This window comes from Pipra filicauda, unplaced genomic scaffold (assembly GCF_003945595.2).
Source record: "Pipra filicauda isolate LSUMZ 115617 unplaced genomic scaffold, ASM394559v2 scaffold279_size1008630_pilon, whole genome shotgun sequence".
NCBI lineage: Eukaryota > Metazoa > Chordata > Aves > Passeriformes > Pipridae > Pipra > Pipra filicauda.
In genome coordinates this window covers 790,045-812,332 of record NW_024104397.1, presented here as the reverse complement: position 1 = coordinate 812,332, position 22,288 = coordinate 790,045, and the positions used below count along the sequence as shown (strand labels likewise).

General features: G+C 38.9%; 2 protein-coding genes across 2 annotated transcripts in view; one reads left to right on the top strand and one right to left on the bottom strand.

Annotated features, from left to right (window-relative positions):
• The window catches only part of NUDCD1 (NudC domain containing 1), a 37,649-nt gene extending 21,408 nt beyond the window's left edge, over positions 1–16,241 (bottom strand). Inside the window, exons 1-2 of the mRNA XM_027743278.2 lie at positions 16,027–16,241; positions 7,014–7,168 (exon numbers count right to left, since the gene is read on the bottom strand). Of these exons, the coding sequence (XP_027599079.2) occupies positions 7,014–7,168; positions 16,027–16,144 (273 nt within the window). The 5' untranslated portion in view covers positions 16,145–16,241. The remainder of the gene's footprint in view (positions 1–7,013; positions 7,169–16,026) is intronic.
• Positions 16,242–16,377: 136 nt separating this feature from the next.
• Positions 16,378–22,221, top strand: ENY2 (ENY2 transcription and export complex 2 subunit). The gene is made up of 5 exons (XM_027743277.2): positions 16,378–16,437; positions 16,776–16,869; positions 18,541–18,611; positions 20,978–21,052; positions 21,954–22,221. The coding sequence occupies exons 2-5, from the start codon at positions 16,802–16,804 to the stop codon at positions 22,028–22,030; spliced, it is 291 nt and encodes a 96-aa protein (XP_027599078.1). The 5' UTR covers positions 16,378–16,437; positions 16,776–16,801; the 3' UTR covers positions 22,031–22,221.
• Positions 22,222–22,288: the final 67 nt, after the last annotated feature.

The window sequence follows — 22,288 nt, the reverse complement described above, 5'->3', positions numbered from 1 at the left end:
ACAAATTGCACAGATGATGTGATTCTCCAGTGAACAATAAAGATATGTGGATTTTTAAAAAATTATACATACCACTGTATTTAAAAAAAACAAAAACAAAAACCATTATTTCCTTCTGTATTATCTTTACACAAAACAGCCTGATTCAATAATAGTGTAAAATGAATGCTAGATAACCAATTTCATCTTTATTTCCAGTAATTGTTCTCAGAAGTCCTGCTTTAGTCTTGTGATGTGTTCTTAATTTCCTGCTAATTCTAACAGAAAAAATGGCTTTCCTGCTGAAAATTTGATTTCCAACTATTTTCATTAAGTACAGCAGTATGTCTTCCAGGGTATCTTTTAGGGATTATTCTTTATCTTGTGCCTTCACTCTCACATACAGCTCCTTCTCTGCTGAGTAAGGCTTTGTAACTCTGCTCATTATTTGGTTCAAGGAATGCCAGCAATGTCACTGCCTTCTCAGGACTAAGATTTACCTACTTTTTTTGTGTTGAAGTAATCTCTGAATACCTAAGAGGCTTGTTGAGGAAAAAAACCTGACAAAATCTTTATGATTTGAAAAGAACTTGGCATCACAGTTTAAAAAAAACCAGTCAGGACATCCTTAATCAGCAATACAGCTTGATCTGCTACTCATGATGTTGATCAGGATGCAGTATTAAGAGCACAAATAAAATATTCTCACAGAAAAATATAAGAAGTAAACTGAAGATTCAGTAACATCACAGTCACATCTCTACGATCTTTCAAATAAATGAAATAGAACTTAATTGCTTGAAGTTTTTCAACTGAACTAATCAGCTGTTAAATAAAATGGGCTGGCAGTCTGTCACAAGTGGGGTCCCTCAAGGATTGATACCAGGCCCCGCACTGTTGAACATCTTCATAAATTATCTGGATGATGGGATTGAAAGCATCCTCACCACATCTGCTGATGATGCAAAACCAGGTGGTGACATAGACATGTTGTAAGGGAGAGCCATCTGGCACAGAGAGCCAGTCAGCCTGGAGGAGTGGGATAGCAAGAACATTGCGAAGATAAGCAAAGACAAGTGCAAGGTCCTGCACCTGGACTGAAGAGCCCAGTACAGGCCAGGATCTGTGTGGGCGCACCAGGAGAAGTTTCATCTAGACATAAAAGAATTTTTTTAGAACAAGAACAATTTGTGACTGGAACAACCTCATCAGGGACATGGTAGAATCTCCCTCACTGGAGGTTTTCGAGATGTAACTGAACAGGGTGCTAGATAATCTCATCTAGGCTCCTTTTGCCAGGAAATCTATGATCTTTTGAGATCCCTTCCAATCTGGGTTGTTCTATAACTCTAAAATAAACTCCACACCATATTCAGCACCTTGTCCCTTTCACTGATTCATAGACTTCAGGATCTGATTTGAAGACGTCAAATAGGTCTTCCAGTGATAAGAAAACAAAGGAATTCTTGTTGTGTCTTTTCTATATCTTAGATGAACATTTCTCACTAAGTTATTGTCCTTTCCCCTCATCTCACAGACAGTTTTATATATATATATATATGTATATGTATCATAAACGAAACAAAATTAGATGTAATGGGTTTCATACATATTTCACAAGCTAGTGTACCACTTGTATTTGAACAAATAAAGTAAACTCTGGAGGAAAAAACAACTGCCTGATTGGCCTTTAAAGATCAATATTTCCCTTTATAAATCCAATTTATCTTTTTAATCCAACAACAAATAGACTATGTTGAGAACATAACTAGTGGTCATAGAGCTAACTAAACTATTTTCTGTTTTATTTCACTAGGGTAATTTCCAGTCAGTTGATCTACAACTATTTTTGAAGCTCCACAAATCAGAAACCTCTGTTTAACAAGGAAATTCTTCCCTTGTTACTAAAATCTGCATTAGTGTCACAAAAAAAAAAATGTATTTAAGTAGAAGTATATTTGTAAAAACAGAAAAACAGAATTTGAAAAATATTACAGGGACAGTTTTGAAGATATTTACAAGTATGCAAAAGGAAGCAAAACAGAAGAATATTTTTGTATTGAAAACCTGGGGGGGGAAACAAGTAATTACTTTTGCCACACAAAATATGTCTTAGTCTCAGGCTCATCCTTAATTTAATAAGGCAAGAGACTAAGAAATAGCAGTGAAAACATAACAAACTAAATTCAGCTGCAAACTGGCTAATCATCTTCTGTCTCCCTATTTTCTCTCAAACTATCAGTAGCTTCGGTGGGGGAATAATCTGTATACATATCTACTTCTTGCAAAAGAAACTCACTTATTCTGCTCTGTGAAATAAGCAGTGAAAAATACACATACAAATCACCATCTCTAAAAGAGTACTTTGCACTTGGGTACGTGCATAGGATACAGAAAGAGCACACTTGTGAATGCAAAGCACACCATGGTCTCATTTGCTGAGAATCCAGCATTCGAGGGGATTTCAAATCCTTCACACTTTCCAGATGTTAGTAACATCAGATGTGCATTTAACACATGTTCAAAGGTAAGCAAGAGAAACTGGATTTGGGTAAGTACCATTTTAATAAGCAACAGGAAAAAAAGACCAGATGACAAGCAGATAGCCTGCTTGCCTTTTGGGCCTACTTGAATTCATATTAGAGATTACTGTGTGCTACATAAAGGTTATGAAACCTGCAATGGAAAATATGCAAATTTGATTTTTAATTATTGGAAGCATTCAGGGTCTGTTTGTAGATTCAGTTGTATCATTACACCCCTTGAAATATTCTAATGATTTTAACACATTCAGAAGGGGAGAATGAAAGAATTAAAATGGAAAAAAAAAAGCAAAGAGACCAAACCCACAACCCCAAAAAATATCACACAAACACTAGATATCAAGAATTTTGGCTTACTCATATTTTACTTAATTTTTAGATTTCATTGAAAGGAGTCTTTTCTACAATGAAGTTGTTCCATGGTAACTAGCTATGACTACTGAGCCTAGGAAAAAAGTCAAAATCCCACGTATCTTACCATGAAAATAAGAAGCAGCATTCCTCTTGACATTGATTTATAGGGCTATATTATATAACATTACAGAAGACCACATGTTTGTTAGCCTTCAAGTGAATCTCAACAGTAAGCTTCAAAGAGTTTTGGATGCAATTACAAAAAGAATTATCTACTCCTTTGTCTTCAAAGCTCATATCAGATTTATCAGCACTGAGCGGGAATTTCAGAACTCAATAGATCTGAAAAAATGAAAAATAATCTTCACTACAAAGCCTTTCTCTCAATAGGCAAGAAAGGAAATGTTCTTATTCACAACCTTTTTGTACAATAATTTAACCCTAGGCATTTATTAGAACAGTTTTTAATCTCATTCTGATGAGATTAGGATGGTCTTCCTTGAAGCTGAAACAAAACCTGCCCTCAAAACCCTTCTGTGTCAGATTTGCTTTGTAACTTACTGTTTCTTTGTTTACCAGCTTGTTAACTGGTGTTAACAGTAATTCCCTGCTTCAGAAGTACGAGGGGATAGTGATGTTCTATAGTCATGCATTTTACTGGCAAGAACTGGCTAAAACAACTTCTGCAATTTTAGCAGAAGTCAGGTTTACTCACTGTAATTAGGTTTAAATGGCAGCAACACGGTTTCTTTAAGAAAAAACTAGGTACAGCTTCTTGTCAGTCTCAGTTTTTCATCTCTCTTCAATTCCTACAAAGATTCTTCCTTTGTTTAACTATTTTTCACTCCCCAGTCTCTCTCTTACCTTTTGCATTGGCCTTCAATTCTCGCTTTGCCCCACCTCTATACTGTTTGACAGTGCACTCTGCTTCCTTTTGGCCTCTGTTGTTCCATTCATCTATTCCAGACTTCATCTGGATGCCTTTGCTATTACAACTACCCCTTTGCTTTAAGTAGTTCATTTGCCTCACCTGCCTATGACACTAATCCTGATTTTGAGCCTTTGAAGAAGCCCAGGTTTCAAGTTTGTGTAGAAATTCTGAACAAATGGTTCCTCCACAGGCAAAGTCAGGCAGACCAAGCCAGGCTGTGCATGTACAAGAGGCAAAATGTAAGACACAGGCTTAGAAAGTCCCTCTACTGTTCCTGACTCCCCCATGCCAGGTCCCATTTAAGTAAGGATGTCTTACCTTCATAATTAAGTAGCGACATTTTACTTAGTTTCTTTGGCATGCCTGTAAGACTTAAATTTTTTAAGTTGCATTAAGAAATTGTATTGTTCCAAAGACACAAAAAGTTTGTCATGCTGTCCTGGTTTTGGCTGGGACAGAGATAGTTTTCATACTAATGCTTTGTTCTGGATCTAGTATGAGAATAATGTTGATAACACACTCATGTTTTGGTTGTTGCTAAGCAGTGCTTTCCCCAAGTCAAAGACTTTTCAGTTTCCCATGCTCTGCCCATGAGGAGGTACACAAGAAACGGAGACAACATGGCCAGGACAGCTGACCCCAACTGGCCAAAGGGATATTCCCTACCCTATGGCATAATGCTCAGCATATAAACCCAGGGGAACTGTCCAGCAGGGACCAATCGCTGCTCAGGGATGGGCTGGGCATTGGTCAGCAAGTGGGGAGCAACTGTACTGTTCATCACTTGGTTTTCCTTGGGGTTTATTTCTCTCGTTTTGCTACCATCCTTTTCATTATTATTTTTTTGTTGTTATTATTATTATTAAATTTTACTTTATCTAAATTGCTAAACTGCTCTTATCTCAACCCACGGATTTTACCTTTCTTCTGGTTCTCCTTCCCATCCTACTGGCGATGGAAGAGGGGAAGTAAGAAAGCAGCTTCATGGTGCTTAGTTTTCAGCTGGGGTTAAAGCATGATACTTAGTGTACAAACACATGATATTGCATAAAGGATTTAAAATGAAAATGAATTTTCCAAGGAAAAGACAGGGAATGAGAAAAGACAAAGTATACCAAAAAAGAAAGGAAAAATAAAAAATATAAGTCATATGGCAATTCCCACAAAATAGCAATAACAAATACAAAACTTTATATGAAAAATCAAAATACCTAGGCATTTGACACATCTCTCTAACTGTGAAAAACTGTCCATACCCTGCACTCTGAATAACAAAGAGACAAGTATTTAAAACCCTGAAACAGAACACTAAAAGATTTTGTTATTCTTTACTTTATCTGCTTCCTTATTCTGACTTATTTTAAACAGAATTCCCACATTGTGTCTGGTGCCACTAACAGTTGTTCTGAATTGAAGCTAACTGAAAGTTATGGAAACAGTATTCCACAGCTAATTCTTCTTGGAATTCAAAAAGATGACAAAAAGATGATTCAAAAAATATAGACATCACTTAGGGTTTTAATTAAGCATGAAAAGAGTTCCTGGCACAATTTCTTGATTTGATTATTTGGAAAAAAAAAAGAAACAAAGTTGTCTTTGCAAGAAGAGCTTAAGGTCAAGAAACCAAATCCAAGTATTTAACTGCTAGAGGAGAAAACTTTGAGTAGTTTCCAGCTATATTCAAGTACTACAAACAACAAGCAAACAAAGTTGAGTCAGATGCAAAAAAATGCCCAACCAAAAAAACCCAGCTCAGTAATCCTGTCACTACTCTACCCATTGGGTCTTTAAAGCAAAGTATCAATCAATGCTTCTTATTGAATGAAAGAAGTCCAACAGCTGTAACAGCAGAATGTTAAAGCTATTATACAGCATTTCCAGCCAAATTAGGGTAACAACTTCCTCAAGCTGGTATAAAAAAAACCCACCCGAATACTCATCAACCAACACTGAAAAACTGCTCATGTTGATCACTTTTCTTTTTTCAATTATGTGTGATTTTGAGCAAGCGGCAAGGTATTATAAACACTTTTTGCCTTCACAGATGACATCTTTCTAAACACCTAAGTTGCAAGGATAATTCATGCTTTATGGATAACCAACACACTGTTATATTAGAATCAAAGTTGCAACAAAAATAAGAAATAAAACTGGAAATAATGTGTTAGCCTATGTGTTCTTTCACTCTGGATTTAGGATGAACTTGTTAGCCTGCTCAATCTTCTGTTTTAATGAAGACTGAAATTAATTTTAATTGTAAGCTATACTTGGCCAAAACCAATCTTACTTGTAATATACATTTGACTAATATATGACCAGGCACATTTGTAATGTGACACCTTGTTGATGTTTCTGAACACATATTCCTTTTTATACATATGCAAACATGTTTCCTTTGCAAAACAGCACTGTACTGTGTATTAGGACACAAGATAGTGCCTATTTATTTCACAGTTTAATCAGTTTTATTTCCCAGTTCAGGTGGAACTGAAACTTGTGACAAGACATTAATCAAGTGCCATTGTCTTGAAATTGGTTCTGAGGAAGAATATTTCTTATGTCAATTTACTGCCTGTTGCAAAATCCTTTATCTGCTAAGAAATAATTTTACACACACAGTGCCCTCCTAATAAAGGAATGTAGTGGGTTGTGTGTTGTGCAGACAGGGGGGGCCTGCAGAGGTGGCCTCAGTGGGGAGGGGCCAGGGCTGTCCCATGCCACATACAGCCACTTCCAACTGGCTCCACGGGAGTCACCATTGGGCACAGTTGAGCCTGTAAGCCAAGACAGTGGTGGGGAGCAGAGGTTTGCCTGCAGCTGTCCCCCTGCAGCCCACAGAAAACAAAAGTGAGGCAGATATTCACAAACCTCTGTGTCTTATTTTCTCCTCATCTTGTTGAGCATGGGGAGTGAGAGATTGTCTGGACGGATATCCAGCAGCAAGCCAAGGTTAACCAACCTCAAGGATAAAACACAAAAAATGAGATTGTGACAAGCCACTGTTCACAGAAGGCTTTCCCTGGCAAGTTCCTTTCTTTTAGATGTTTCTACTAGGAATCCAGATGAGTTCAAAAGATTTGGAAGAAGTCCTAGAAGATTATTTTGCCTCAGTAAGAGTCTGCCAAAGGCCCCAACTGCTTCTATATTCTATGAAAAGCAAAGGAACTTTTCAAATTCAATGATTTAAAAAAAAAGTTTATTCTTACCAGAGTCACTGACAGATTCATAATCCTTCCAAACTGATCAACATAGTAGACATTATTCTGGTACCAGGAATCAAGGTGAAGATAATTATACATGCCAAAAGCACGCATGTGGTCAAGGGTATATTGATCATCATGAAGTTGCACTTCTGCTACAGCTGGAGGAAAAAGAAAAAGACTATTTTAACAATTACTTATTTACAAATTAATAATTTGAAATTCAAACTAATAATTTAAAAATAATGATTCCATTTTCATTCCATAGGTCTGCTTTATTTAAAAAAAAATACATTACGTATACATAGTTTAAAATTTCACCATAAAGTTGGAAAGAAAGTCATCCACCCTGAAGGCCACTGCAGTCATTGGCTTTGATCGTGTAACAACTCCTCCCATTTACAGTGGTCTATTGTGGTGGCTTCACCCTGGCTGGATGCCAGATGCCCTCTGAAACCATTCTGTCATTTCCCTCCTCAGCTGGACAGGGGAAAGGAAAATATAACATAAGGCTCATGGATGAAGATGAACACAGGGAGGGATCACTCACCTATTACTGTCACACCTGAGGAATACTCAACCTGAGGAAATTAGTTTAATTTGCTGCCAATCAGAGCAGGATAATGAGAAATAAAACCAAATCTTAAAATACATTCCCCCCCCTCCTCTTCCCTGGCTCAATTTCACTCCCATTGGTCTCTCCCTCCTCTCCTCCAGTGGCACAGGGAGACAGGGAATGGAGGTTGTGGTCAGTTCATCACACCTCTCTGCTTCTCCTTTCTCCCCATTTTCTTCCCCTGCTCAAGCATAGAGTCCCTCCCACAGGAGACAGTCCTTCACAAGCTTCTCTAATGTGAGTCCTTCCCACAGGCTGTAGTTCTTCACAAACTGCTCCAGAGTGGGTCCCTTCCACAGGACCCTCAGGAACAGACTGCACCAGCGTGGGTGCCCCATGGGGTCACAGGTCCTGCCTGCAAACCTGTCCCAGCACGGGCTCCTCTCCCCCTGAGTTCACAGGTCCTGCCAGGAGCCTGCTCCAGCACGGACTTTCCGTGGCATCACAGCCTCCTTTGGGTGCATCCACCTGCTCCAGCATGGGGTTCTCCACAGGCTGCAGATGCATCTCTGTTCCACTATGGACCCCCATGGGCTGCAGGGGCAGCCTCACCATGGTCTGCACCACAGGCTGCAGAGGGATCTCTGCTCTGGCACCTGGAGTGCCTCCTTCCCACTCCTTCTTCACTGACCTTGGGATGTGCAGAATTGTTTCTCTCACAGTCTCATTTCTCTCTCTGACTATGGTTGTTCTTGTACAGCAATTTTTACCCTTCTCAAATACATTATGCCAGAGGTGCTACCACCATGGCTGATGGGCTCATCCTTGGCCAGCAGTGGGTCCATCCTGGAGCTGGCATTGGCTGTGCTGGACATGGGGGAGCTTCCAGCAGCTTCTCACAGAAGCCACCCCTTGTAGCCCCCCTGCTACCAAAACCTTGCCGTGCAAACCCAATACACCTATCCTGTCTCTTACCAGCATGTGTTGAATTACAGTTTATCAATAACCCTCACAAGATGAAACACATATGCAACAACAATGTAAAACCAACTTCTAAATTTGTACATGGGAAAAAAAATTCTGCTCTACAGTAACTCCAGAAAATAGCAAGCAAAAAAAATATAACTACATATAACTACATGGCTTTCATAGTCTTAATTTCTGAACGAAGTTATGAACATTTGCAAGGCAAAAGATTAAAACAGTACAAATCAGTATTAATTCATGGTAATTAAAAAAAATAACAACCAAAAAAAAAATCAAAGCCAAAAACCTCCTATGTCCCTAGTACTCCCACTGAGGCTGAAATCTTCAGGAATGTTCAACATAACGTCAAAATTTCAGGCTAAGTTTTTCTAATTAAAAGAGGCTGCAAAGAATGGCTGTTCACTAGAACAGTACCTTCTTAAGGCAGGAAGTATGCCACCTACAGTCATCCACCTGAGCAAGATTTTTCCAAACAGAAAACCTCTACTCAACTAACAGTAATCAAAACTAGGTTATCTTTCAAAGACTAATCAGGTTGTTATTTAGATTATCTGCAGCTCTTTTTTTCCTATTCCCTATCTATGCAGAGATCAAGCAGCTGTAGTCCCAACATCTTAAAATACATTAGCAGAGGTCTAGTCCATCCTTCTGCAAACAATAGATAGACCAGAACTCCATTTCACTCTCCACTAGTTATCCCAGGATCCTTAGCTTTCCTGTAGAAAACTTATCTTGAACTTCACACAACAAGCAAAATTCTTTAGAAAGTTATAAGTAAACTCTCTCAGTCCATGATGATTAGTACTCAAGCCCAGAGAATGGGGAAAGCACCTCAAGGCTAATTCCTTCCATAGCAACAGTTCACAGTTATTTTAGTTCCTAATCATCCAACTTCTGTTTTCTTCTCTTTTCTGCTGAAAAACAGAGCAAGGAAATATTTCCAGCATTTCACTTCCATCTCACCCCATAAGAGGGACCACTCACAACTCTGTGCAGCAGCACTCATCTTAGATTTCTTAGACTCTTCTATAGCACCCACTTAAAACCTACTGAAGCAGAAGTAATTTACTCTACTCTATCAGAACACCAATTACTGCAAAGAGTTGTTCATTTGGCAGTGCCACTGCACAGCTATCACAAACCCAACAATCAGACAGTCACTAGATGGCTCAGAATTGACCCCATTAGAGACACTGGCTATTAACATAAAAGTGGTTTCAGGAAACTATGCAAGATTATACTGCCTGATTAATAAAAAATCCAGTCATACTATACAAAATGCTTTCAAAATGACAGTATAATTAGCAATTAGTCTCCTAATCACTGTTGATATTTGCAAACCAGCAGTATTAATTCCACTCAGCTCAAATCATTATTCATATTCACCACACAGGAGGGATTTCCGTACTTTTGCAATTAATAAATTACTGTTCCACAAGCTACGGCCCTTCAAAACAAGCTAGGATATCAACAAAGGAGTGAGAAGAAAATACACCTGTCATAATGGCAAAGACTGCTACCCATTCCCATTTCTATTTTAACTAATTAAAATATTTTACAGTAAATTACACTGTAAAAAAACTTAGAAGAATATATTGTGAAAGTGCATTTTAAAGCTGTTTATATAATCAAGCTTTATTATAAGATATTTTCCCCAACAGGACAAGAGATGACAAGACATGAACATTCTGTAAACAATTAAAGACCAAAAGAAATATAATGCAGGATAATTATTTTCAGTGAAATCAAGCACATATCATCTACTTCGTGCATAGCTACATTAACTGATCTTCTGAAATTAGAATACACATGCATAAACACAAAGATTTTTAGCATAAAAATCCTAAAATTGTAAGGCTTCCTTTCACCACTTCTCCCTCCCCACTTCCCTAGATATGTTGCTCTTGTCAGAACTGCAACTAAAACACATACAAATAGTAAAAACAGTCCAAATTAGAGGAATGTATAACTTTTCACAAAAATTATGGGAACAATATACTAATTGATTAGCTGATTGTAATGTTATGAACTTTATAAAAGCTGGAAGAACATGAATAAATTCTCTGTCCTTGAGTTTTCCAGCCTGTAGTCCTAATAAGCCCTGAATAATAAGGGGGGTCAGCATCAGGAGATCCAAATCCCTTGTATTATTGCAATATGTAATTAATTCCACATAAACAGAAGTCAGAGACTATACAATTTGTAGGCGATTTTAAACCAGGTACACTGTCAAAGGTATACTGTCCTGTCATGAAACATTTCAACTGCTTTCAGAATGTATCACACATATATGTTCCATATATGTCAAGATGAAGCAATTAAAGAACCCATTCCATCCTCCATTAATTGAAACCCATATTGTGATCAAGTGAAATCTGTGCACAGCTGCCATCTGCTATCACACATACCATGTACTCAGATAGCTTATATAGGAGATTCTACACTAGGATGAAGTTCATTCCTTCCTTTTTACAGCCTTCAAGGTTTCTTGATGGTCCTTGGAAAAAAGAAGAGAAAACCAACAGAGCTGAGTGAAAAAAAAGTAAAGGACAAAAGAAAGAAGAAATGAAGACTTTTACTTAAATTCAGAGAAAGATAAGTTAATATAAATGGAAAAGAAGAAATACTTCAATCAGATCATCACCTTATTCAGTCTCACAGTTACACAGTTTTGCAGGTTTTTATTTGGTTTTCAGTCAGGATTTTTTACCGATTTGTTGTTGCTTCATTTGGGGGGACGGTTGTTTTTTTGTTTTAGGATTTTTGTTTGGGTTTTCGGGGTGGGAGTTTTTTGTTGTTTATTTGCTTTTTAAGAGTCAGACTAATTAATTCAGTAGCTTCAGCTGTTTGGGTTCAATTAAGAAGCAGCAGTCAAAGGCAGCTATTCAACAGAATGATACATGGCCTCTTTCAAATTTCTGATAAATACACTAATAACTAATAACTGCACCGCTAAACCCCAGAAACATTGATTCATACTGTGTCACACCAGAAAAAAAAGAAAATATACAAAATATACAAATTAAATCTCAGCTTTCAATATTATTTCCCAACAACCCTAGTTTGGTGGGATATTTTGGACCAGTACAAAGAAAAACACAATTTGAGAAAAGTAGCATGGTTATCTTCAGTTCCATGCTTTAAAAAGTCATTTGATTCAAAATAGTTCAAAGATAATTAAGCAAAGATTTTCACTCACAATGCCTTCACTTAAAAGCAAAAGCACTAAATACAAAGCAATTCAAAACAATCAACAGAAGTAGTAACATATCCCTAACCTAACTGCTATAATAAAGTCCCTAACTGGATATTATAATCATTATTGCTCTGAACTGCAAAAAAAAAAAAAAAAAAAAAATCTCTGAATGAAGAATGCTATCAACAAACTTATACTTTAAATGAATAGAAAAGTCTTACATTTGCCATCAGACACATCCCCCACCACAGGCCCTCCATTTTTAGATGTTTTACTGAATACACCAAAGCAACTTTACAATACAGCCAAAGATGCAAAGTAATTATATCAGCATATTTTGTGGCATCAAATATATGCTTGCATGTCATGCCTTGTTTTGCAATGCCACCCAGTGGAAGCAATTTTGTATTTCATACACGCTGATCTACTGGTGGAAGAGATAGTTTATTTTCTAGTATCAGCATTCAAAGATCCTTCTAACCCTGCATTAATGCTTTCTTTCTTAATTTAAAAAAATATTTTTTTATTGTTAATGGCAGTGTCATCTCATTGCTGTTGTTGAGTACAAGTACAAGGCTCGTTTAAGCTACTGCAATAAGTATGTTAATAGAAAAAACCAAAACCAAACCTGTCTAATGAACACGTAGCTTGCTGAAAACAAGCACGGGCTGACGGACACCATGTAATGAACTGGTTTTGCCTGATGAAGTTATTTACACAGGTGTGAATTCAACAAGATCCAAAAACTAGCAAGGCATTTGTTAAAGTATCACTATAGCAATGCCTCAATTTAAAAGCTGACTTGTGCCAGCTGCAAGAATCATTTTCTTTAACAGCAGTTCCAAGGCAGAACCTGCCTCTACATTATTTTTTTTTCCCTCAAGAAATGAAAGTACAACAAAACAGATACATGCCTGAGACACAAACCTTTATGAACTACAGCTGTAAATGTCTGCAAGAGCTCACAATTTCATACTATTTCCCATACATTAAGACTTTTTTCTACATTTAATTTTTCAAATGAAAATGGAAAATGAAAATGGAAAATGAAAATATCCAAGTGTTTGAAACATATCAGTGCCTTTTGCTCCATAAAACTTCATTACAAAGCTCAATGCAAATAAAATGTTTGAAAATAAGTTATGGAAATAAACTAAAAAAAAAGTAAGGAGAAAGATAGGCAAAATTTAGGATGAGGAGTTAGGAATTAAAGGCACAATAGTGTGAGACTCATTACTAGTTGAAATATGTTACCAGGATGAGAGATGAGACAAGAAATGACTGTGAAAGTTTAGAATTAACTAGGGCAGAATGGGTAGGAGTAAGGAAGAAATAAAAGAACATGCAAATCATAGTATTTAAAGGGGAAGGGAAGGTATCAGAATTCCCCCATTCTTCTTCTCTGTGACCATATATTTTAAGAAATTCACTAGAAAATTCCCTTGTACCACAGATCAAATAAATAAATAATTTTTAAAAATTTATTTTGGTGTCAGTTGCACATCTGACAACAGCAAATTCCTGGCAACCACAGTTTGACAGCTGAAGGCAAATTAGAACTGAATACTAGGTTGAACACAATGGTCAGAAAACGAAGCTCACTGTTGTCCACATGAACATGACAATCACCACAAGTTGTCACACAGTACCACATTCTGCTATCTACCTGCTCCAGTGGTAGAACCCTGCATCAATTCCATATGGCAATTTTTTTTATTTTATTTTATACCTAGCAGTGAAATTAATAAAAATAGATAAACATAAAAACACAGATACAAATATTGACAAAAAAGATTGATACTCTAAAACTTAATATGTAAGTTTGTAATAACATTGCATAAATACTTCAACTACAGCTGAGATAAAACTCAGTTTTACTTAAGAAGGAGCACCTATTTCTATTTATTGTCATGTATTTCAATTACTCTAAACCTCACATATTCCTCCTACTGCCATAAAATTTGGGATGCCACACAGGCAAAACTTCAAATTTCAGGTCATTTGAGACAAGCACTCACAAAGTATTTTCCTGGAAAACAAACAAAAAACTCAACAGCCTTTTTAGATTAATCTTCCAGCCTTTTAACATTAATATTCCAGATTCTACTACCATATTTGTTCAAACAGTTGTGAGTAAAATCAGAAATAATCATGCTGATAGAGTTCCTAAACATTTGACATTTCTTTTAGCTTTTGTGCAGTCTCACTTTGAGGAAATCAAATCAAACTTTTCACACAGTGACAATTATTAATTTAATAACCCATAAGCTACCAAGTTCTTCATCATGTTCCAGAGGCTTTGAATCTGCTCACAAATGTGCTGGAAAGTAGAAATTCTTGGCCTCCTCACACAGTATTAGTTTCTTCTCACATGCCATAATTTGAAAAAGTCACAGCTTCCACATCATTCATGGTCTCTACAACTCAGCCCATTGCTCCTGTACAACATAAAACCCAAGTTTTGGAAGGAAACCCTCAAATTAACACATGTGTAGACCACTGACACCAGGAAATAAAAAGTTCAGGTACAGAACACCTCTGCACTGTGAAGAAACTGCCTTGAAAGAAGCAGAAAAAAAAACCATCAAGGAGGAAGAGGCAGCTTGAAGGCCTAAGAGCAGGCCGAAAACAAAACATCTAGAAGACAGCTATAAGGTCTGATATACTTCCTGCTACTAATTTCCAAACACAACAACAGCAAAACCTTTCCACTGTCCAGAGGACCTATATCTGTACTTATATATACATACACACACAGAGAACAGAATAAGTCAGTTAATGTTAATGAGTCTGTAGGACAGATAAGTAAGTTAGACTGAAATGAGTCGGGTTTTTGTGCTGTGAGAAATGGGGAAAGAAAATACAGTCACACATACCAATTCTCTATCACACCAGTTACTGTAACTATTATTTAAAATGTCTGAATGAACAAGAACTGAGTAGATCCACCTGTCCATTAGCAACTCCATCATTTGTGTATTATAATGAAAACCTGTAATCCTCACACTTTAGAACAGGTGCACAGCTGACTAGCCAAGAACCACAAAGCTTGTTTGATCATAGGCAGAACATCAAATAAGGGACAAACTAAAAGACTGCACCGACGCTACGCCGTTGCCACCTTTGACACAACTGTAGCACGCCTCCACACAACTACATTTGGACTCTTTTGAAAGGTGACACCTAAATCAGTCTTACAGTAAAATTGTCAAAATATGTAATAAAAAAGTTACTCATTAGATTTTCCACTCCCACCATAGACAGTACCACCTCGGCTTGTTCCCTTGTCCTTCAATACACAATTTACCTACAACTTCCATCTTACTGCTGACAATTCAGTGTGGCAAACATACCTTTCCGGTCCACTACTGATACAATGCATTCAACACAGCTAAAGTAACATATAATGGGTAACTCTGTAGATAGGTATATTGTTCAGTAAATATATAGAGACAGCAATTAGTATATTACGGTCTCTGCATTATAAAAAAAAAAAAAAAAAGAAAACTAATTCATCCACCTTACAAAAGACTTAAATTTCACGAATCAATAAACGCAGAGTGTTGAGAGATTTCAAGGGGCATGTTGCAGGCACATATTCAACAGGACTTAGCACTAATGTACTCCTCAGTGAATTAGCCTATTAATGGAGCAGCATCTAAAATACTGATGATGCTTGGCAGAGAAAGCAGAGCATAGAATGTATAGGCTGAGGATCCACCTCTGAACTGTGGGCAGAGTAAGAAAGAAAAACAGCTAATTTGCTGAAGTTCGTATAAGATATTAATTTCACGTGCATTTATCTAAATTCCACATTCTCCGTTCACACTCCACTCTGAACTACCTCAGGTGGTTATCAGCCTCAGCTCGTCTGCACAACCCAAGATCAGATATAGCATAAGGCTTTCCTTACCCATTTAAAAACTAAGCCCAAACTTCCAGAGGCAGGGAGCTGCGAGGCAAAGATCTGACAGAGACCTCGGCCCACCATGAACCCACCCGAGGCTGAGGAGGAGAACGGACACCACTGCCAAACCGCAGCCACTTTTACCGAGAGAAGCCGATCGGTCCCTTGAGCCCCCACGGGGCTCCAGCGGGCCGGGCTGTCCCAGCTCCAGGCACCTGCACCCAGGGCCGCTGCCGGGCCGCGCCGCACCGCCGGGGGGACGAAGGGAAAGGCGGGCGGATCCGGCCCCCTACGCTGCCCGAGGGATGCCCGGCAGGATCAGCCCCCGGGGGGATCAGCCCCGCGCCGCGCCCGCCCCGCACCCGCTGCTCACCCGCGTCCAGCCCCAGCTGGTAGCAGGCCAGTGGCTCCAGCGACAGCTTGTACCCCTCGAACTTGGGGTCCAGGAGCAGGCGCTTGGCCTGTAGAGAGCAGTGGGCGGCGCCCGCCATCCCGCGGGTCTGGAAAAACTTCGGGAAGCGCCGCCAACTCCGCGGCCCGCGGGGAAACGCGGGAGCCGCCGCCGAGTTCCACGGGAAGGGGGTGCGCGGGAGCCGCGGGGCACACTGGGAGTCGTAGTTCGGGCACGGCGGCGGCCGCCAGCCCGTGGCGCGCCGGGAGCTGTAGTCGCCGAGACCGAACTACATTTCCCGGCGGTGCCCGCGCGGCAGGGGCGAGTGGCCCGTTGTGCGTGCGGCCCGGCCGCTCCGCCTCCTGCGGTCCCGGAGCGGCGGCGCTGCGGAGGGTGAGGGGGGAGCGCTCCGGAACCGGGCCCTGCCCCGCTCCGATCCGGGGCGCCGCGCTCTGCGGGGGCGCCGCCAGTCGGGAGAGGCACCGGGAGGGCGGGCCGGACTGCGGGGAGGCCCGGCGACGGGGGGCTGCGTCCGCGCGGGCGGCCCGGTGGGCTGGGGCAGCCGGAGGGGGGCTCCACGCTATGAGCTGGCCACACGCCGGCGCTCCGGTCACTGCCCGCGGGGGTGTGTCAGTGCGGACAGCGCGGCGTGTCATTCTGCCTCGGTGACTTCTTTGTGTTGTGGGAGTGACACCAGCGCTTGTCGAAACTCTCCTCTGCTCTCTGTGCAGGTTTGTGGAAAACCCAGATTTCCAAAATGAATAAAGATGCCCAGATGAGAGCAACCATTAACCAAAAGCTGATAGAAACCGGAGAGCGGGAACGGTAAGTTGGCGTCCTACTCCGTGCCGGTGAGAGGCTTTAAATACATCAAACATGAGCTACACCTAGAAGTAGAGATTAAGTAAACTTAACTCTAAATTCTTCAAATGCCTGCACGTGAAAGTTTTAGGCATTATATAAAGCCATTTAAAAAATGCTTTTTGAACAGTTTCATTTTAGTTTTACACTTGAAAAGAGATGCTGGGGAAGTAAAGGATGGGGTAGTTGGCTTATGAATACTTATTCTGATATTTTATGTTGAAATATAAAAATTACCACTGTTATTTCCTGATTAAGAGAATGAGACGAAACTTTCCTTTTTGCTTTTAAGTTTTTCTTATGTTTCTATCTCTTCTGATGTTACGGAAAGAAATACATGGTAGAACACATAAAACAGCACTTGTGCAAGTCATTGCAGAGATCTCCATAAAGACAAACAAGCAAATTGGGCAATGTAATGTTGCAGCCAGTTCTTGGCCTTTTGTTGTCTCTTCCCTCTGTTTTATTTGCATTGCATTTACGTATCATTAGCATGCTTATGACATTTCCCTCATTGTTTCACTGTGCTTGTAACCCCATGCACCAAAAGCTCCGTTTCCTTCACTTTCAAAGGCTTGTATGAGGAGTTTTTTCCTGGGTCATGGTGTAGCCTTGTACCTGGTGTAACCTTTTGCAGCCTGACGTGCTCCACTTCTTTCCTGTTTGTGACCATCCCCTTGGAGATTGCACAGAGCTTCAGCAGAGCAAGCAATTTCTTTAAATGATATTGGAACCTATTTTATCCTAATTTAAGAGTAAGAAGAGTTTTAACAGAATGTCAAAAGCTGTATTATAAACTGGCTTTGTCAGAGCTGTACTGTGATCAGAGGCAGAGCACTTGGAATTTCTTTAATTAAGAAATATCCAGAAGCAGTCTATTTCACCTGTATTGTTATTCTGCTTTTTGTCATCATTTCATCTGCCCTCTACACGATTCACTGAATAAAAGGGATTAGACCTGCACAGTTCAGCATCTTGCTGCAATCCTTTCATTTATAAAACTGGAGTTTTGCCAAGAGTTATTTAGGATGATACAAGATAAGCAGGATTGCTAACTGATGGAATAAAGGGTAAAGATATTAAAGCTTATTTTATCATAGTTTATTTTCATTTTCCCTTCTGATTTTTAATACTAATTTACACTTTTTTAGCTTGCTTTCAATATTTTTTTTGGTATATGGAGGTAATGTGTAACTGGGGAGAGAAACCTGCCGTTGGAGACAGTCATGCAGAATTTTCTTTTCAGAAGGCGGGGGAAGGTTTTACTTATTTTGAAGACTTGGTTTCAAGTGAAATACTCCCAACTTTGAAAGTTAGCATACATCTGCCACTAGAGTAGAGTCAGGCAGTTCAAGTGATGCAAGGGCTTCTACTCCTTTGCTGTGGCTGCAGCATCAACGCTGCCTGAAGAAATTCTGTGAATTAGCTCTTGAGCCACCAAGTCCTCATAGTCCTCAATGTGGTAAACTGAAGTTGGTACTCATTTGGTTTAGGATTCATGTGCTGTTCAGCCATTTCTGCTGCTGGTCTGGGAGTTCTTGAGTAGTAACTGTAGGCTTAACTTTCACGCTGAAGCATATTTAAGCTGTCAGGAGTGTTTGCTGTTCCTAACAAGTTTGTATATTGTCTTAACAGCCTTAAAGAGTTGCTGAGAGCCAAATTAATTGAATGCGGCTGGAAGGATCAGTTGAAGGCACATTGCAAAGGTAACTGTGGTCAAGTAATTAGTATCCTTTGTAGTCAACTGAGATGAAGGCTGCACTGCCTAACAGTCAATTTAAACGAGACCTGGGAAAGAGGAAAGTATCCCTGGCAGTTAGTTTTCCATGCAAGAAAGTGTTTCACTATCTTGGCAAAAAAAATCTTGGAAGAGCTCTGATCTGAACCTTATTAAGCTTCTGAGACAAGGGTAGGAATTGATTCCCTAAATATTAATGATGATACAGCTTTTTGTTTTGAGAGAGATGACTTCATTACTACAGGAGAATAAAAAACAAGATAAAGGAGAATTGAGCAAATAGAGTGGTTTGCAGCTTAGAAACTCTGAACTTACAGAACTTGCAACTTACAGAACTTTGTCCACACATGGGATAGAAATAAGTGCATTTGGACTCTGAATACAATTCTTGGAAATAAGGTGATCTGCTTAGAGGAGCAAAACAAGCAGATGAACTTCTAAATACCAAAATCTTTAGTTTTGAGTTAAGTGTTTAGCATTACTACAATTTACTGATTTGTAAATCATATGAAACTGTTATGAATATTATTTAAGCATCCAGGAATATTACCATGGGATGAAATTTCCTTAAAGCAAATAACAAATCCCTTGAGATTTCACTTTAATTCTGATTTGGTCTATTGTGCCTGGAAACTCAATATTCCATTACAAAGTTGTTTGTTTTTTTCTGTAGGGCTGGGTGTGTTAAATTGTTTTCATAGGTTCAGCAGAGAAGGCTGAAATTATTCATGCTTGCAGTCGTCTGGCTGATGCCACTGCCAGAGATTATCCATTTCAATAGTACAGATAATGAAAGGGATGTTTATTTGCCTTCTCAACTATATGCTTTACACTCTGCTATAGTAAAGAAATGTAAAATTATTTGGCTTACATTAGTACTTTGAACTGTAACTGCAGCTGCTGAGACTGGAAAAATATAAGTTAATTTGTCTGCTTTAAGAGCCTAATAACCTCCAAAAGAAAGGACAGAGAGACATGGAGCTCCTGGAGTGGGTCCAGCAGAGGGTGACAAAGATGATTAAGGGATTGGAGCATCTCTCTCATGAGGAAAGGCTGATTGAGCTGGGCCTGTTCAGCCTCGAGAAGAGATAACTCAGAGGGGACCTCATCAATATTTATAAGTATCCGAAGGGATGGTCTCAAGAGCCAGGTTTTTCTTGGTGATGCCAAGCAATAGGACAAGAGGCAATGGGCAGAAACTGAGGCACAGGAAGTTCCACCTGAACACGAGGAAGAACTTATTTCCTGTGCAGGTGACCGTGCACTGGAACAGATTGCCCAGAGAGGTTGTGGAGTCTCCCTTACTGGAGACACTTAAGAACCATCTGAACACAATCCTGTGCCATGTGCTCAAGGATGGCCCTGCTTGAGCAGGGAGGCTGGACCAGATGACCCACTGTGGTCCCTTCCAATCTTAAACATTCTATTATTGGGGAAGGTTGTTTTGTTTTGGTGTTTGTTTTTTTTTAGCTTGTTCTAGAGCTTCTTGCCATTATGGATTAGGACCAATAATTGAGCAATCCAGGATTAATTTCAGGGAGTTCAGCCAAAAAAAGCAGTTTACAAATAGTTCATGTGATGTCAGTTCAGAAAACATTTAGTGTCTTGGGGACAAACAATCCTATGTATTGACATACAGTTAAAAACATGTATGTTTAAATAATATTTTAGGTTTATGCTACTGAATTGAGATTACTTCTCAGCTTTGACTTCTGCATTCTTCACTAGAGTGCAAGACACGATAAGTAGACAATTGTTTAAATACAGATGTGTATTAATCATACACTATATCTTAATCATCACATTTATTTTGCTATAGTTGTATTCCTTTCTTCCAGAGATACTTTTTGACTTTGCTGAAATATAGAGACATGTTGTTTAAACAAGATAGGAAGAATAGTTAGGATTTACTGTCCGTGCTCTCCCTTTTCGTATGTTCCAAAGTCTTTTTCCAGTTGCATCTTTCTCGCTATTATGTAGATAATGTGTTCTAAGAGATAAACAGCCAACTTGTGCTACAACACTCCAGTAATAGCCACATCTGGTAATGCTCAGATGAGATAAAACTTTGTAATGTTTGCTTTTAAAATATGAGCTGAACAAGATGCATCAGAAGAGACAAGTTCCCATCCTTAAACCTGTGGCATGAGCGAGAAACTAATCCACTGTAAAATGCAGTAGGTACTGAGTTAATAACCTACATTTAGGTAATTTGCTACTTCATATTCTCTGATGACATATGCATGCAGGTTTTATATTCTAATCACTGGCACAGGTTTTGTCTTCTAATGAATGGATTAAAAGACTTAAAATATTGGTCTTGGTCTTCCCCAGATGTCATTAAAGAGAAAGGATTAGAGCATGTTACTGTTGATGATTTGGTGGCAGAAATCACTCCTAAAGGCAGAGGTAAGAAAATGCATACATGGATGTGGTAGTACATCGATAAACATACCTGCCTCTATTTCATTAATGTTTTGAAAGCAACATTATGAACTTGCTTGTGTTGGATTCAAGGAAAAATGTTAGTAGCCTAATTTTAACAACAAATAAAACATGTGAATATGTATTGTGTAACAGTCATTCAAAATCTATAATGAGCTGTGTGTGTAGACTACTTTGCAGGTTACATTATTTAGTCATGTCTGTATTCATCTTTATAATTGACTTAATGGTCCCAAGAAGAGTTGGAGTATGCAGCACAGATGTTTTAAAATTCATGATCCTTTGAGATGGAAAATCTGGACTAACAGCTTTAGTGTAATGGGAATGGCAAGAGTAAAGGGCACAGCATACAGATAGAGGAAAAAGTGGAATCACTTAAGTCTTCTTTATATTGTTCCTCTTGGGCTCCCTAATAAACTTTGATGTTAGTGGGAGAAACATCATTCAGTTTTAAATAAAAATAGGCTTTCAAAATAACTTGCTGGAGACCTTTACTCTGAGGTCATGGCTGAGATTTTTGGTTTTAAATTTGTGAAGAAAAAAGGTGGGATAATCACACTTGTGGTGATTATATCCTGTTTAGTATTCAATAATCCTTTCCCTCAAACTTTGCTATTTTCTAGACTATGACTAGGCAAAAAAACTTACCAGTAACAACAGTGTTCTCAATAGACCTCAATTTTAGCCTATTTTTAATGGGAAAAATATAGATGTGCTATGTGAAAATCAAGTAGTTTCAATTACTCAATGTATTAACAGAACTGTGAGAACAAAAAAAGGATCGATGTCACTGTTATGAGAGTTCGGTATTGGCATATGTTTTGTTTTGTCTTTTTGACTTTTTGCCTTCTTATTTGTGTTTCAGCGTTGGTACCAGACAGTGTAAAGAAAGAACTCTTGCAAAGAATAAGAACCTTCCTTGCTCAGCATGCCAGTCTTTAACTTTGACCTTCATCTGCGTTACAATGTTTCTGTTTCTGTATTGCATCAGTCGCGTCAGGATTGGAATGCAGTTTACATACTTAAGGATGGAAAACCATTAATTTTTTTTGTATGACAAATTGAAATTTCTTTGCACTGCATTGATTTCTTAAACTTGGTGTTATTTTAATAAAAAATTTTGTGGACTCATGGCTCTAAGGCTCTTCTCTCTGTGAGTGCATGTAATACGGTGTCACCTGTTCCAGTTTTTAACGATCT